General features: G+C 44.9%; 1 protein-coding gene across 14 annotated transcripts in view; it reads right to left on the reverse strand.

The window, feature by feature from the left end:
• The window catches only part of ZNF41 (zinc finger protein 41), a 333,150-nt gene that overhangs the window by 42,982 nt on the left and 273,319 nt on the right, over nt 1–16,849 (reverse strand). For 5 of the 14 annotated variants that reach the window (XM_063634402.1, XM_055269290.2, XM_055269288.2 and 2 more), the window contains exon 1: nt 1,498–1,606. The exons of 1 other annotated variant lie outside the window; for it this stretch is intronic. Coding sequence is in view for 1 of the 13 variants with exons in the window: in XM_055269295.2 (XP_055125270.1) it covers nt 731–745 (15 nt within the window). In the remaining 12 variants the exon portion in view is untranslated. Of the gene's footprint in view, nt 1–730; nt 1,097–1,497; nt 1,696–16,849 lie in introns of those variants that run through there. 8 more of the 14 variants (XM_055269291.2, XM_055269289.2, XM_063634401.1 and 5 more) reach the window with 4 other exon arrangements.

The raw sequence follows: 16,849 nt of genomic DNA on the forward strand, positions 1-16,849 counted from the left end.
ATCGTGCCACTGCACTCCATCTCTGGGCGACAGAGGGAGACCCTGTCTCAAAACAAAATAAAACCGAACAGCAGCAACAACAACAAAACATGTGACATGGAGCTAGAGTGTTCTTAGAGAAAAATTTATAAACTGAATGTTTATATTGTAAAATTAAATGACTGGATAGTAAGAGATAAGCATTAAATTCAGGACTTTAAAAATGAGAACAAAAGAAAAAAACAGAAAAGAAATAACGAAGTTAAGGTCAGATATTAATGACAGAGAAACAAAGATACAGGAGGACCAACAAAGTCAAAAGTAGTTTTTTGAAATAACCTCATCTCAGACCTAAAGACCACCTATCACTGACCCCAGGAAGCTGCATATCTGATTCCACAGCCCCCCATCACTAGTCCCAAATAAACGCATCACTCACCCAGCAGAAACCTTGGTCAATCACCCAATAAACCCCATCCCACACCTCACAGACCTCCAGTAGTCACCCCGCACAGCCCCTTCTCACCCCCACGGACTTCTCATCACTCATCTCACATATACCTTATCACTCACCCTAGAGACCCTGTATCACTCACCCCACAGACCCCCTTATCATTCACTCCGGTGTCCCCAACACTCATCCCACAGGCTACCCATCAACTTTCTCTAGTGATTCATCACTCACCCACAAACCCCAATCACTCATTCTGCACCTCCCTATAAATGACCCCAGAGAAGCCTCCTTACTCACCCTACTGAGCATCATCGACTACAAAATCCATGTCATAACATCCCCATAATTATCTCAATGCTTGATCCATGTCATAACATCTCCATATTTATCTCAATGCTTAAGTGGCCCTAAGTCCGTCTGTTAAACTCACTCCCAGAGCCTTAAGTCCTGAAAACTGCTTCGAGGGACCCCGGCGCTTCTGGACTTGATCTGCACATGCTTAGTGTCAGCTCTGAAGCGGCCGCTCGCCCTCAATTACACCTGGTGCCCTTACACTGCGCCGGTGCGTGCGTGCGCGTGCGCGTCGAAGGAGAGGCGGGCTTTCCAATTTCCTTCAGTGACTGTCAGGCAAGGAACATGGCTGTCCCCTTGGGAGTGTCTCTACGGGAGCCGCCATCTTGGAAGGGCGGTCATTTCTGCCGCGGAGCCCGCGGTCCCCTACTTGATATACCCCTGTGGGATTTTCCAGTGGCCGAGGCACTGGGCCATGGAATGTACCACCAGGCTTCTCCCCTCCGCCGCAGCCTCTAGGAGTCAGTCACCTCCGAGAACCCCGGTGGGCGAGGCGCTTTGCCTCTTCCGCCCTCAGGGCGCCCTCGGCCTCAGGCCGTCCCCACCGGGGAGCCTCCGCCTCTTTAAATATCGCCCAGCCCCCCACCCCCAGGAGCAGGTCGCGAGACGCACCCGGCCCCCCCCCCGCACCCGCCGCCGCACTGCTCTGTGGGACGCGGCGACCCCTCTCCCGCGGCGGCCGGGACCCCGTGTCTGCCCCGTCTGGAGCCCACCTGGCGGCCCCGCTGGCTACAGCTCCGACCTGGGCCCCGGCCGGCTGCGGGAAACGCTCGGCGTCTTGGCTGTCACCGAACCTGTGCAGTTGCCGCGGGGGGAGTCGTGCGTGTCAGATTTAGGCCAGGAAGCGGAAGTCGCCGGCAGCGAGAGTTTAACCTCTGTGGGCGCGGAGGGTTGCGGGGATTCAGCGCCCCGGACCGCGGATCTGTGCAGGGAGTCATAGGTGTGTGTGACATCAGTGGTGGAGCATTTTGGCTCGTTTTCACAATTCAGTCATTATCCTTTCTGCTTTCCTCCTGGAAGCATTAAGGTTGAAGTTTTCTTCTAAAGATCCAAGTTTTGATTTGTTGTATTAGTTCGGATTTGTTTGATTTTTGTTTGTGTTCGGTTTCAAGTGCTGATTTGTAACTCTTCTCCCCCCCACACACACGCCTTTTGACCCCTGAATTATTTAAAAGTCCATTGTCGGAGTGGCAAACATCCTCCGAGACTCAAAGGGCAAGGCCATGGGCGCTTTATTCTGGCTGCTGCTCCAGGAACGTGGGAAAGCAGCGGAGTTTTATTCTAGGGGAAGGAAACAAAGGCGGCCGAGTGCCAGCTGCACGTTTGGTGAGATTTGGTCATCAGGGGTGGACATGCTGCCCAATGGAGCTGTCGACAGTTTGACCCAGCTTGGTCCGTCGCGTCCTGTTCTAGGAATCGATTATTCAAAGAAGGAATTTAGAGGGACTGCAGAAAATGTTACAGGTCTTAACACCATTTTGCATTTCCGCAAACGAACAAGAAGTTAATCCCTGTGTTAGTGATTTCTAAGCCCATTTACCTAGTGGCCCAAGAACATTGAGCTTGAAATTTGATGAAACTTGCCTTAAGGCTCAAGTACGAGGCCAGCTTTCAAAAATGGTTTTGTGCCTTGATTGAAAACACTGTATCTTCTAGTTGGATTTATTGTACTCTACGGCTCTATTGGTTCAAGCTTGTGCGTTGGGCCTTTTAAAATGTGTGTTTCCTGATAATTCCCTTCAGCTTGTCAACTGGGGGTGATGTGAGAGGGGGAGAAACAGAGAGAGGAGAGAGAGAGACTGTATTGGCAGGTTTTCCTCGTGCTATTCAATGTTTTGCTTCCTATGTTTTGAAGTTTTATTATTAACTGCAGGTAACAGTGTTTCATTACTGAATAGATATAGCCAAATTCCTTCCCCCAAAAGATTATAAAGTTTCCTAGTCCTACCAGCAAAATCATTAAGTTCATTAAGGCAAATCCCCTCCAGCGCTTGATGTTGCTGCTGTCTTTAATTTTGTATTTTTCTGACTACTTGTGCAATTGAGGATTGTTTTGGTCTGTTGGCCATTTGGCTTTTCTCTTTTGCAAATGTTCATATCCTTTGTCCAGTTTTCTTTGGGGTGATTTTTCCTTTTCTTATCAATTTGTAAACAGTGTACAAATTACATTGTACATTAGGGATATTAGCAGTCTGTCAGTTACACTGTACATTAGGGATATTACATTAGAGATATTAACATCTTTGTCCATTAAGGATATTAACCATCTGTCAGTTACATTGCAGTATTTTTCCCCAAACTCTTTTTGTCTTTTGCATTTTATGTTTTTTTTAAATGTGCAATTAGAAAAATTTTATGTGGGCTGGGCACAGTAATCCCAGCACCCATCTCTACTAAAAATAAAAATAAAAAAAATAGCCGGGCGTGGTATCTCTACTAAAAAAAAAAAAAAACAGCCTGGCATGGTGTTGGGCGCTTGTAATCCAGCTACTCAGGAGGTTGAGGCAGGAGAATCGCTTGAACTTGGGAAGTGGAGAGTGCAGTGAGCTGAGCTCAGGCCACTGCACTCCAGCCTGGGTGATAGAGCAAGACTTCATCTCAAAAAAAAAAAAAGAGAATAAAATTTTAGGTGTAATATGTAACTAGTGAAATGTAGCCTCTGATCAGATATGTCTAAACTTGGCCGGGCGCGGTGGCTCACACTTGTAATCCCAGCACTTTGGGAGGCCGAGGCGGGCGGATCACGAGGTCAGGAGATCGAGACCAGGTGAAACCCCGTCTCTACTAAAAATACAAAAAAATTAGCCGGGCGTGGTGGCGGGCGCCTGTAGTCCCAGCTACTCGGAGAGGCTGAGGCAGGAGAATGGCGTGAACCCGGGAGGCGGAGCTTGCAGTGAGCCGAGATTGCGCCACTGCACTCCAGCCTGGGCGACAGAGCGAGACTCCGTCTCAAAAAAAAAAAAAAAAAAAAAAGATATGTCTAAACTTTGTTTTATGGCTTTTGTATATCCCATCTTGCCTAGTTTCCCTTCCCTATTCCAGATAGAAAGATAATCTTAACATGTATTTCAGTGTTTTTATTGCTTTAATTTTTTTCTACTTTAATCTAGTTGGAATTTACTCTGGTATATGGTATGAAATCAAGATCAAGCTTGAACAAGAAGCCTGTGTCACACTTTTTTCTGTGTCAAATAAAAAGAGACTTTAATTAGAAAGACAGACTATTGCAAAAGGGAGAATGCTCCCATCTCAAACCTGAGAGCATCTTGAAACCAAACAGAAAAAGGCTTTTCCTGTAGAGGATAAGGAGGCAGGCAGAGATAAGCAGAATCTGTGGAAAGGAAGCTGCACAAACAAGGGGGAGTGGCCAGTGGGGTCGGCCAGGAAATTATCCCACAGTGGTGCGCCCATTCCCAGGAGAAGCTGAGAAGCAGGGTCCGTTGGGAGGGGAGGAATTTCGACTTTTTTTGATGCTTGCCCAGGCTTGGGGGCAAGCAGAGTTAGGAGCTTGTAGGAAAGAAGCCTGGTTCAAGTTTGGCTAAAGAGCATTTTATTCCGATTGATCAGTGGAGACAAGCAGTTAGGCTTGTCATCTATGAGGCAAAGAATGGGAATTTGGAGAGTGGGTGTCTGGCCTTCTCATAGGTAAACAGGGGACATCTGTGACTTCTAAGTCATATGGGGAAGGATGGTTCTTTGCAGTAAGCCATTTTCCAGAAAAGCCATTTTCCCTTTAGAGTAAGAGGATTTCTTGACCTGCACTGCTCACCAGGATGAGGTAAAATTCAGTATTGCCAGTTGGCACCATTTATGAAATACACCACCTTGTAACCACTGAATTAAATATTGCTTCTGTCATATAAGGTCACAAATATACTTAGCTTGACCTGAACTCTATTTTGTGTCTGTAATCTATTGATTTCAAGGGATTTTTGTTCTTGCAAATTTATTTTCTAGGAATTCTCTGAAGTTTAAAATCATTTAATCAAGTTTCAGAATGAATTCTACCAACCCATCCCCCACCCCCCGCAAAAAAAAAAAAAAAAAAAAAAAAAACACAACAAAACTAAATTGTTGTGACTGGGCGAGGTGGCTCATGCCTATAATCCCAGCATTTTGGGAGCCCAAGGTGGGCAAATAACTTGAGGCCAGGAGTTCAAGACCAGCCTGGCCAACATGGCGAAACCCTGCCTTTACTAAAAAATAAAAAAATTAGCCACCCATGGTGGCAGGCACCTATAATCCCAGCTACTTGGGAGGCTGAGGCAGGAGAATTGCTTGAACCCAGAAGGTGGAGGTTGCAATGAGTAGAGATCACGCCACTGCACTCCAGCCCGGGCAACAGAGTGAGACTGTCTCAAAAAAAAAAAAAAAACCTCAACTATTGCTGGGTAAGGTGGCTCACACCTGTAATCCCAGCACTTTGGGAGGCCCAGGCAGGGAGATCACTTGAGGTCAGGAGATTAAGACCAGCCTGGCCAACATGGTGAAACCCCATCTCTACTAATAATACAAAAATTGGCACAGTGACGCATGCCTGTAATCCCAGCTACTCGGGAGGCTAAGGCAGGAGAATTGCTTGAACCCGGGAGGCAGAGGTTGCAATGAGCTAAGATCGTGCCACTGCACTCCAGCCTGGGTGACAGAGCAAGACTGTCTCAAAAAAAAAATAAATAAACTATTATGATTTTGATTGGAATTATATTTACATTAATATAATAGTTGGGGAGATTCAATGTTTTTATTATATTAAGCCTTTCTTTGTATCTAGGGATTTTATATGTCTGTTTGATTACGTCTTATATGCTGCAATGATATTTATAATTTTTCTTCTTATAAATCCGTCATCTTTTTATCTTTTTTGGTTAAATTTATTTTTTGCATATTTATATTTTTGTTGTCGTTAAGACTTATTTTTGCTAGTCCCATCTGGTTACTGCTAGTATAGGAATAACCTATTTTTATAATTTTCTCTTTTATTTTTATTTTTTGAGACAGGATCTTGCCTTGAAGTTCACTGGCATGATCACAGCTCACTGTAGCCTCAACCTTCCAGGCTCAAATGATCCTCCTTCCTCAGCCTCCCAAGTAGCTGGGACTACAGGTGTGCACTACCAGACCCAGCTAATTTTTAAATTTTTCTGTAGAGATAGGTTCTCCCTATGTTGCCCAGGCTGGTGTCAAGCTCCTGGACTCGTGATCTTCCCACCTCAGCCTCCCAAATGGCTGGGACTACAGGTGATAATTTTATCTTGTATCCAACTCCTTATCAAAACTATCTACCTATTCTGGTAGCTTCTTATTACAGTTTTTTCCTAGGTTTTCTAATTGTACAGTCATATCAGATATAGATAATATTTCCCATCTGACATTTGATATGATTATTTTTTTCACTGTATTAGCTGTCTAATAAGGTAGCCTCTAAGCTCATTGGCTATTTATTTTATTATTTTTATTATTATTTTTTGAGACAGGGTCTCACTCTGTCACCTAGGCTGGAATGTAGTGGCACGATCTCTACTCACTGCAGCCTCTACCTCCCAGGCTCAGGTGATCCCCTCACCTCAGCCCCCTAAGTAGCTGGGACTACAGGCGTGTACCACCACACCCAGCTAATTTTTGTATTTGTAGAGACTTGATTTCACCATGTTGCCCAGACTGATCTCAGACTCTTGACCTCAAGGGATCCACCTGCCTTGGCCTCCCAAAGCGCTGGGATTACAGGCATGAGCCACCACGCCTGGCCTGCTGTTTAAATTTAAGTTAAATAAAACTTAAAATTCGGTTTCTAAGTTGCCTAGCCTGCTGTTTAAATTTAAGTTAAATAAAACTTAAAATTCGGTTTCTCAGTTGCCTAGCCACATTTCAAGTGCTCAGTACCCACATATGGCTAGTGGCTACTATATTGGATGATGCTAAATATAAAAACATTTCCATCATTGCAGAATTATGGACAATGCTGTATTGGACAGTGCTGAAATAGAGCCTCAGTTGTATTGGACAATGCTGAGATAGAGCCTTCAAAATAATGTTGAGTAATAGATGTGATAGAAAACATCCCTATCTTGTTGCCGGTGTTCATGGAAATGATTTAAACATTTTACCGTTTAGTATAAAGTTTTCTGGCACATTTTAGAAAATAGTGTTGTCCATTTTAAGTAGTTTTCTTTTTTTTTTTTTTTTTTGAGAGAGAGTCTCGCTCTGTCGCCCAGGCTGGAGTGCAGTGGTGCCATCTCAGCTCACTGCAGCCTCCACCTCCCGGGTTCAAGCGATTCTCATGCTTCAGCCTCCTGAGTAGCTGGGACTACAGATATACATAACCATGCCAGGCTAATTTTTATTTTTATAGAGATGAGGTCCCAGTCTGGTCTCAAACTCCCGGCTTCAGGTGATCCTCCCATCTTGGCCTCTCAAAGTCCTGGGATTACAGGCGTGAGCCACCCTGCCCCTCCAGTCTCTTTATTTTATTATTATTGTTATTTTTAGACTGAGTCTCACTCTGTAGCCCAGGCTGGAGTGCAGTGGCGTGATCTCAGCTCACTACAACCTCTGCCTCTTGGGTTCAAGTGATTCTCCTGCCTCAGCCTCCCAAGTAGCTGGGATTACAGGTGCCTGCCACCATGCCCGGCTCATTTTTGTATTTTTAGTAGAGACGGGGTTTCACCATGTTGGCCAGGCTAGTCTCGAACTCCCGACCTCAGGTGATTCACCTGCCTCGGCCTCCCAGAGTGCTGGGATTACAGGCATGAGCCACCACACCCAGCCCGTCTCTTTATTTTAAATGTGCTTCTAGGCTGGGCACGGTGGCTCATGCCTGTAATCCCAGCACTTTGGGAGGCTGAGGCGGGCAGATCACCTGAGGTCGGGAGTTCGAGACGCGCCTGACCAACATGGAGAAACCCTGTCTCTACTAAAAATACAAAATTAGCTGGGCGTGGTGGCAGATGCCTGTAATCCCAGCTATTTGGGAGGCTGAGGCAGGAGAATTGCTTGAACCCAGGAGGTGGAGGTTGTAGTGAGCCAAGATCACGCCATTGCACTCCAGCCCAGGCAACAAGAACAAAACTCCATCTCAAAAAAAAAAAAAAGAAAGTGCTTCTAGTAAATAACACTTAACTTTTGTTTTATAACCCAATGTTACAGTCCCTCTCTTTTATAGGAGAACCCAGTCCATTCAGTTTATCAGTGATATGCCTGTTTTTGTGTGTTCTATCGGACTTTGTTTCCTTTTTTCGATTTTGTTACTGTTTCCACCTTTTCAATTTGCTTACATTTGTTGGCTCTCTCAAGCTTCTGTTTATTCCCCTTCTCCCTCCGTTATTAATTTGGAAGTTCTACTCTGTTTATCAATTCTTCTGATGATTATCTTTCCATTCCTTATAAGCATAATTCACATTTTCTCTATTGGTAGATTTTTTTTTTTTTTTGAGATGGAGTCTTGCTCTGTGCCCCAGGCTGGAGTGCAGTGGCACGATCTCGGCTCACTGCAAACTCCGCCTTCCGGGTTCATGCCATTCTCCTGCCGCAGCCTCCCGAGTAGCTGGGACTACAGGCGCCCGCCAACACGCTCGGCTAATTTTTTGCATTTTTAGTAGAGACGGGGTTTCACCGTGTTAGCCAGGATGGTCTCGATCTCCTGACCTTGTGATCCGCCCGCCTCTTCCTCCCAAAGTGCTGGGATTACAGGCTTGAGCCACCGCGCCCGGCCTCTATTGGTAGATTAAGCACACACATGGGCACACATACATACACACACGCACACACACACACAGATGTGTTACTGGCCTTTACTCTTAATTTCTCAGGAGAATGAACCATTTAGAATGTTTTTACCTCTTCATTCTGCCCTCACCCAAAATTTCTGTTCTTTTCTGAGATCTTTTTTTTTTTTTTAATTAGAAGAGACGCTGGAAGCATGATGGCAGCAGTGTAGTTTCACTCTCTTGTTATGCCAGCATACAGACAGAGCAACCAGATGACAAAATCAAAACCCATGGACAATATTTACGGTGAGGCCAGTAGACACAGTGTCCCCAGTGTGGCAGATTTTCTGCAGATAGGGCTGCCAGCTGTATTTCCAACCCTGTATATGTTTGCCACCCTCCCATCAAGACATGGAGCCTATTTTTTCATCCTTTGTGTCTGGGCTGGCCTTGTGTTCCATTTGACCAATAAGATATGGTAGAAATGGCATTCTGGGACTTCTGAGCCCAGCCTTAAAAGACATTGAACTTTTGCTTTAGTGAGAGGGGAATCTAGATACCCTGTAAAGAGGTCTGTGCTGTCCTTCTGAAGACAGAGGTCCTGGAAGATGAGACACTTTTTAAAAATAGGTCATGCAGCGCTGTGGCAGCCACCTGGCTAGCTCAGTCGGTAGAGCATGAGGCTCTTAAATATAGGCCATGTACATAACTGAGGCCTCAGCTGGCAGCTAGCACTGAGGTCCCAGTCATATGATGAAATTATCTTGCATCGTCCAGTACCATTCCAGCTTCTCCAGGCATCATATAGAGAAGAAACAAGTCTGGGCATGGTAGTTCACACCTCTAATCCCAGCACTTTGATAGGCCGAAGCGGGCAGATCATCTGAAGCAGTGAAGCAAGGAGTTTGAGACCAGTCTGGGTAGCAAAGCAAGACCTCATCTCTACTAAAATGTGTTAGTCAGGCACAGTGGCACATGCTGGTAGTCCCAGCTACTCGGGAGGCTGAGGCGGGAGGATTGCTGTGCCCAGGATTTTGAGGCTGCAGCGAGCCATGATCGCACTACTGCACTCCAATGGTCAACAGAACAAGATCTCACCTCTTAAAAAAAAGAGGAAGAAGAAGAAACGAGCCATCCCCACTGAGCCATGCCCAGATTCGTGAGCAATAAAATAGTTATTAATCCACTAAGTTTTGGTGTGGTTTATTTACACAGCAATAGATAGCTGAAATATCCATGAATATCAAAATACACATGAGTAAGGACAGGTCACCAATAGCCACAACTTCATGGTACAATTATCTGTATAGGAAAAAGCAGGGGGAAGTAAGCAGCATTTGCCAGACCTGAGAACACAATACAAAAACAGCCAATGGGCATGGCAGACCAACTCGAATTCAGCAGCTGAAACTGGGAGGAATTTTGCAAAATTCAGCAACGAGTATGAGGGGTCTGCAGGAAGGTTGGAAGGGGTTGGAGCAGATTATAATAATTCCTAGGAACTCTTTTCTTTCTTTTTTTTTTTTTGAGACTGGGTCTTGCTCTGTCACCCAGGCTGGAGTGCAGTGCCATGATCTTGGCTTACCTAAGCCTCAACCTCCCAGGCTCAAGCAGTCCTCTCCCCACAGCCTCCTGAATAGCTGAGACTACAGGCACATGCCATCACACTGAGCTCATTTCTTAAATTTTTAGTGGAGACAAGGTCTAGCTATGTTGCCCAGGCTGGTCTTGAACTCCTGAGCTCAAGTGATCCTCCTGCCTCAGCTTCCCAAAATGCCAGGATTACAGGCGTGAGCCACCATGCCCAGCCTTCTGTGAACTCTTAAGACGGACTGTGCTTGGGGGTTCCCAGGACCAACCTCAGGTTCACTGATTCACTATGAAGGACTCGGAATTCAGCAATGGAAAAGGGCACATAGGGCAGAGTCCAGGGGAAACAAGGATCAAGCTTTGGGTTCTCCCTTCTCGGTAGAGTCATACGGCCAGTGCTTAATTCTCCTAGCAAGATGTGGGGTAACATACATGAAGTATTACCAACCATGGACTGACTCTCACTTGAGCCTCGGTGTCTGTGGTTTTTATTTGGAGTCAGTTTCAGGCATGGCCAACTACCTGTGTGGTTGACTTTACTCAGTCCTTCCAAGGTTCACGCTGATAACTGCACAGCCCAAGACTCTCACCAAAAATCATGGCTATCTGGCATGGCTCATGCACTCAAGTAAACAAAGATTTCTTAACAGGCAGTATATTCCAAGGGTTTAGAGCAGTGGTCCCCAACCTTTTTGGCACCAGGGACCAGTTTTGTGGAAGACAATCTTTCAATGGACATGGAGCAGTGGGGGATGGTTTCGGGAAGAAACTGTTCCATCTCAGATCACCAGGCATTAGATTCTCATAAGGAGTGCGCAGCCTAGATCCCTTGCATGCGCAGTTCACAATAGAGTTTGTGCTCCTATGAGAATCTAATGCTGCCACTGATCTGACAGGAGGTGGAGCTCAAGCAGTATCGCTCCCTTGCCTGCTGCTCACCTCCTGCTGTGTGGCCCAGTTCCTAACAGGCCTTGGATTCATACTGGTCTGTGGACTGGCAGCTGGGGACCCCTGACTTACAGATTATATCCCAGGAGCTGGGGCAAGGGCCAAACCTTTCCTTGGAGTGCACAAGGTTTAAACAACCCAGACCTCCTAAGTTAATTCTTTACTGTATGATGATATACCAGGGCTCTCTTCTAGGGCAGCAGACCACACTAAGAAACTGCTGGGAGTGAAACAAAAATTGAGCAGGATAGGGCAATAGTAAATGTAATTTTTTTGTTTTGTTTTTTTCTGAGATGGTCTCGCTCTGTTGCCCAAGCTGGAGTGCAGTGGTGCGGTCATAGCTCACTGCAGCCTCATCCTCCCCAGGCTCAAGTGATACTGCCACCTCAGCTTCCTGAGTAGCTGAGACTACGGGTGCATGCCATCACAGCTGGCTAATTTTTTGTATTTTTTTGTAGAGATGGGGTTTCACTGCGTTGCCCAGGCTGGTCTCAAACTCCTGGGCTCAAGCAGTCCACCCACCTTGGCCTTTGAAATTGCTGAGATTATAGGTATTCGCCACCACACCCAGCTTCTCATGTTTGTTTTGTTTTGTTTTTGTTATTATTTAATTGACAAAGAAAAATTATATATATTTATGGTATTAATAGAGGTAGAGGGAAAAAAACAATGTTTATTTCTTTCTTTCCCTTTTTTTTTTTTTTTTTGAGACAGGGTCTTGCTCTGTCTCCCAGGCTGGAGTGCAGTGGCGTGATCTTGGCTCACTACAACCTCCACCTCCCGGGTTCAAGTGATTCTCCTGCGTCAGTCTCCTGAGTAGCTGGGATTACAGGCACCCGCCATCATGCCCGGCTAATTTTTGTATTTTTGTAGAGATGGGGTTTTACTATGTTGTCCAGGCTGGTCTTGAACTCTTGACCTCCGGTGATCTGCCCACCTCAGCCTCCCAAAGTGCTGGGATTACAGGCATGAGCCACCATGCCTGGCCAAAACAGTGTTTCTCTTACCCTAACACAGCCAACACAACACTTCTGACATTAGATTCTCCAGTGGATACCACCTGGGTGTCCTCCAATTCAATTCTGATGCTACCTGAAAATACTACCATTTGAGGGCTCAATACCACAAGACTGCCCCCACTTCAGATGCCAATTGTAAGTCCCAGGTTGTGACCTACACGTCTGACCAACCAGCTATAAATCAATGACCCCCTTTGGGTTCAATTAATTTGCTAGAGCAGCTCCTATAATTTAGGGAAACATTACTTACATTTACCTATTATCAAGGATATTACAAAGGATGCAGATGAATAGCAGATGGAAGAGATGCATAGAGTGAGGAATGGGGGAAGGGGTGCAGAGCTTCCATGCCCTCTCTAGTCATGCCACACTCTAGGAATCTCACTGTGTTCAACTATCTGGAAGCTCATCCAAAGCCAGTTCTTTTGGGCTTTTATGGAAACTTCATTATGTAGGCATGATTGGTTATATAATTGGCCATTGGTGATCAAGTCAACATTTTGCCCTTCTCCCCTCCCCAGAGTTTATGGTGAGTCTGCAAGTCTCAATCCTGTAATCATGCCTTGGTCTTTCTCTACCATCTTCTTTACTTCTTCTGAGTCCTCACCAGCAGTGCTTTCAACATCCATATTTCTACCAACAGGGTGTTTTGGGTAATATAGGAGTTTTCTATAATGTTTCTCAACATTCTTCCAGCCTCTACCTATTATCTAATTACTCTATTCCAAAGCCACTTCCACATTTTTGGGTATTTTTTATAGCAGCACCCCACTTTTGCTACCAAACGTTTCCTGTTGCTAGTGTAACAAATTACCACAAACTTGGTGACTTAAGACAACAGAAATTTATTTGTTCACAATTCTAGAGGCCAGAAATCTAAAATCAGTATGGCTGGGCCAAGATCAAGGTGTTGGCAAGGCCGTACTCTCTTCATTCCTTGGCTCTTCCAGCTGCTGGTGGCCGCTGGCATTCCTTGGCTTGTGACCACAACACTCAAATCTATGCCTCTGTATTCATATTTTCTTCTCCTATTTGTGTCATCTTCCTCTGCCTCCCTCTTATAACGACACCTGTGATTGCATTTAGGGCCTATGTTAATAATCTAGAATAATCTCTCCATCTCAACATCTTCAACTTAATCACACCCCAAAAGTCCTTTTATCATATGGTAACATACACAGGTTCCAGAGATTTCTCTTGGGGAGTCATTATTTGGCCTACCTCAATAAGGGAAGAGACTGTCTAAATAAAAGTGGGGAAACAGAGCCAAGAATCTCAGAAACAAGCTTCCATAATTTTTAGCACTATGCAAAAACAACAGAAGAGGGAGCTCTGACATTTGAAAAGCTACCCTGAACCCCACCTCCTTCTGAAAGTTCAGGAAAACTAATTTGATATAAAGAAGAGCAATGGAAATATACAGAGGACAAATCCCATACAATATTGCTGTAAGAATAAAAGAATAAGGGGTAGAATACCATTCTTGTACACAATGAAAGAATGCCAAAAACACATGCTCACAGAACGGATCAAAATTACAGCCAACTATTTCGAACAAGCTAAACATTAAGAAAATGATGCAAGACAATGAAAGAATAACATAAATAAGAACTAGAAAAACTCAAGTTATGATAGATATCAGAAAATATTTGGAAATAAAAGAAAAAGTCTTTCAGAATAGAAAATTAAACTGCAAGGAACACAGAGCAAATTAACATAACACATGATGGCTTAAAAGTAATAGAAGGTGGAAAGGATGAACATATTTTTTAAAAAGCAAAAGAATAATATTTGAGGACAAATGACAAATATCAAAGTTAGAAAAAGAAGATCCAATTCATATACCCTAGGAGTCCTTGAAGAAAACAAGGGCAAAAGGATGAAAACAAATACTAAAAACTGTAATTCAAGAACACTTCCTGGAATTAAAAAAGAATTGAAACTACATATTGAAAGACCACATCAGACTTCCTTTTGCTTCTGGCCAAGATGGAGTTGCAGGAACCAGATTTACTCTTCCACTTGAAACAACTGCAAAAATGATAAAATATATGAAACAATGGGGCCGGCTTTGGTGGCGCATGCCTGTAATCCCAGCACTTTGGGAGGCCAAGGCGGGCAGATCACTTGAGGCCAGAAGTTTGAGACCAGCCTGGCACATGGCAAAACCCCATCTCTACTAAAAATACAAAAAATAGCCGGGCAAGGTGGTACATACCTGTAGTCGCAGCTACTTGGGAGGCTGAGGCATAAGAACTCCTTGGGAGGCTGAGGCATAAGAACTCCTTGAACCCAGGAAGCAGAGGTTGCAGTGAGCCGAGATTGCACCACTGCATTCCAGCCTGGGTGACAGAGTGAGAGCCTGTCTCAAGAAAAAGAATTAAAAAAAAAAAAAAGAAAGAAAAGAATGCAGGTCTGAAAAATATCTCAAGCACCAATCTTAGGTTTTACAATAGTGATGTTATCAAAAGGAGCAATTGCGGAGGTTAGGAATCTTGTGACCTCCGGCCACATGATTTCTAAACCAGAATTTCTACTCTTATGGCTAATTTGTTGGTTTTACAAAGGCCGTTTGGTCCCCAAGCAAAAAGGGGGTTTGTTTTGCGAAAGGGCTGTTATCATCTTTGTTTCAAAGTTGAACTATAAACTAAGGCTGGGCACAGTGGCTCATGTCTGTAATCCCAGCACTTTAGGGGGTCGAGGTGGGTGGATCACTTGAGGTCAGGGGTTTGAGACCAGCCTGGCTAACATGGTGAAACCCCGTCTTTACCAAAAAATTAAAAAATTAGCCAGGCATGTTGGCACACGCCTGTAATCCCAACTACTCGGGAGGCTGAGACAGGAGAATTGCTTGAACCCGGGAGGCAGAGGTTGCAGTGAGCCAAGATCACACCATTGCACTCCAGCCTGGGTGACAAAGTGAGACCCTGTATCAAAAAAAAAACAAACAAACAAAACAAAACAAAAAAAACAACTTATAAACTAAATTTTTCCTATAGTTAGCTTGGCCTGTGCCAGGGAATGAACAAGGGCAGTTTGGAGGTTAAGGGCAAGATGGGATCGGTTAGGTCAGATCTCTTTCACTGTCATATTTTTTTCAGTTATAATTTTTGCAAGGGCATTTCAGTATTGTTATTCAGAGACTGGATAACGTGGGTGCCTAGAAAGGGATTAACAGAGCAGGCCTGAGACTGTTATGCTGAGAAAAGCTTGTTCTCAAGGTTTGCCCTTGGCTGGTGTCTGGGAACTTGGATTTCTGGAGGGTTCCCACTTTTCCCTAACTGATAAGGGTGTCTCACTGTGTCTACATTGTGCTGACAGTCTGGTTTATGCTGGCCATCTGCCTCTCTTCTAGGAGTCTGGAATATTAGTGCGTGCTAGGCAGAGGGCACCTAGTGCCTAACTCCCAATAAAAACCTTTGACACTGAGTCTGTAATGGGCTTTTCTGTACAGAAACATGACACGCTTGTTGCTGCATTTTTGATGCTGGGGGAGGGTGCACTATGTGGGAGCCTTCCTGGGAGGGAAGAAGAGGGAAGAGGGATGAGAAAATCATGCCTGGGTCGCTATGGAGTTACCTATGGTGTAAAACAACAGCTGACCTGCTTGCTATCTCTTATGAGAGGTAGAAGTTACCCATGGCATTTGAAAATGATAAATCCAGTCATAGACAGTTGGCTTGCTGGATCTCCTGGCTGCTTTTGGCCATGCTGGCTAAAATTAGGAAGAAGTGCAGCTCAAAGGATAACTTTGGTTTTTGTTCTCTCCTCCAATTGGGAGGAAAAAGGGCCCAGACATTCCCCCCAGTGAGCTTCCTATGCACTAAAGACAGGCCGGGTGCAGTGGCTCAGCCTGTAATCCCAGCACTTTGGGAGGCCAAGGTGGGCAGATTGCTTGAGGTCACAAGTTTGAGAACAGCCTGGCCACCATGGTGAAATCCCGTCTCTACTAAAAATACAAAAATTAGCCGGGTGTGGTGGCATGCACCTGTAGTCTCAGCTACCCAGGAGGCTGAGGCAGGATAATGGCTTGAACCCAGGAGGTGGAGGTTGCAGTGAGCCGAGATCATGCCACTGCACTCCAGCATGGGCGACAGCGAGATTCTGTCACAAAACAAAACAAAACAAAACAAAACAAAACCAACGAAAAGACAGTAACAGTTCATTGGAGTTGCTCTCTCTTCTAGGTGGGAGGGGGAAGGGTCAGGAAATTTCTGAAGGCAGGTTTTGGGTGAATCAAGAATGTTCAAAGTTTGCATTGCTCGCTCCTCCAAGTGGAAGAAAAATAGTTAAATCAGTTCCCAGGGCTGGAGCAAGGCTTTAGATAAACCAGAGGGGGAGAAAGAGTAAAAAACATTCCCCCCAAATAAGAAAACCACTCTAGCCTTTTCTACAACTTAGTAGCTGCCTCTGCAACTCAAAGCCCTCCTTACACTGCAACCTTCATCTCCAGCAGCTATAATGTTAACCTTGTAAATGCTGTGTGGAAACTAAAGCAACTCCATCTTGGATGCTAATCCACGATGTTGACTTCAGATTAACTCCAGTGCCAGGAAGGCCTCTCAGATTTCCAGTCTAGCTATCTTTCCTTGTGTAAGAGCACATACTTACCATAAATCCTGCCCTTAGGTCAAAATAACCTCAATGTGATCGTTCTTCAATTCTACGCATCACTTCTGAATCACCCCTTCCCTATGGTATATAAGCCCTGAGTCTGGGGGGTGATGGCACAGGGATCCACTTTCTCCTCTTACCGCTGCCTGAGATGCAGACATGGCTTCTGTTTGCAAGTCCCTATTAAATGT

Source organism: Symphalangus syndactylus, chromosome X, assembly GCF_028878055.3.
Source record: "Symphalangus syndactylus isolate Jambi chromosome X, NHGRI_mSymSyn1-v2.1_pri, whole genome shotgun sequence".
NCBI classification, from domain to species: Eukaryota; Metazoa; Chordata; class Mammalia; order Primates; family Hylobatidae; genus Symphalangus; species Symphalangus syndactylus.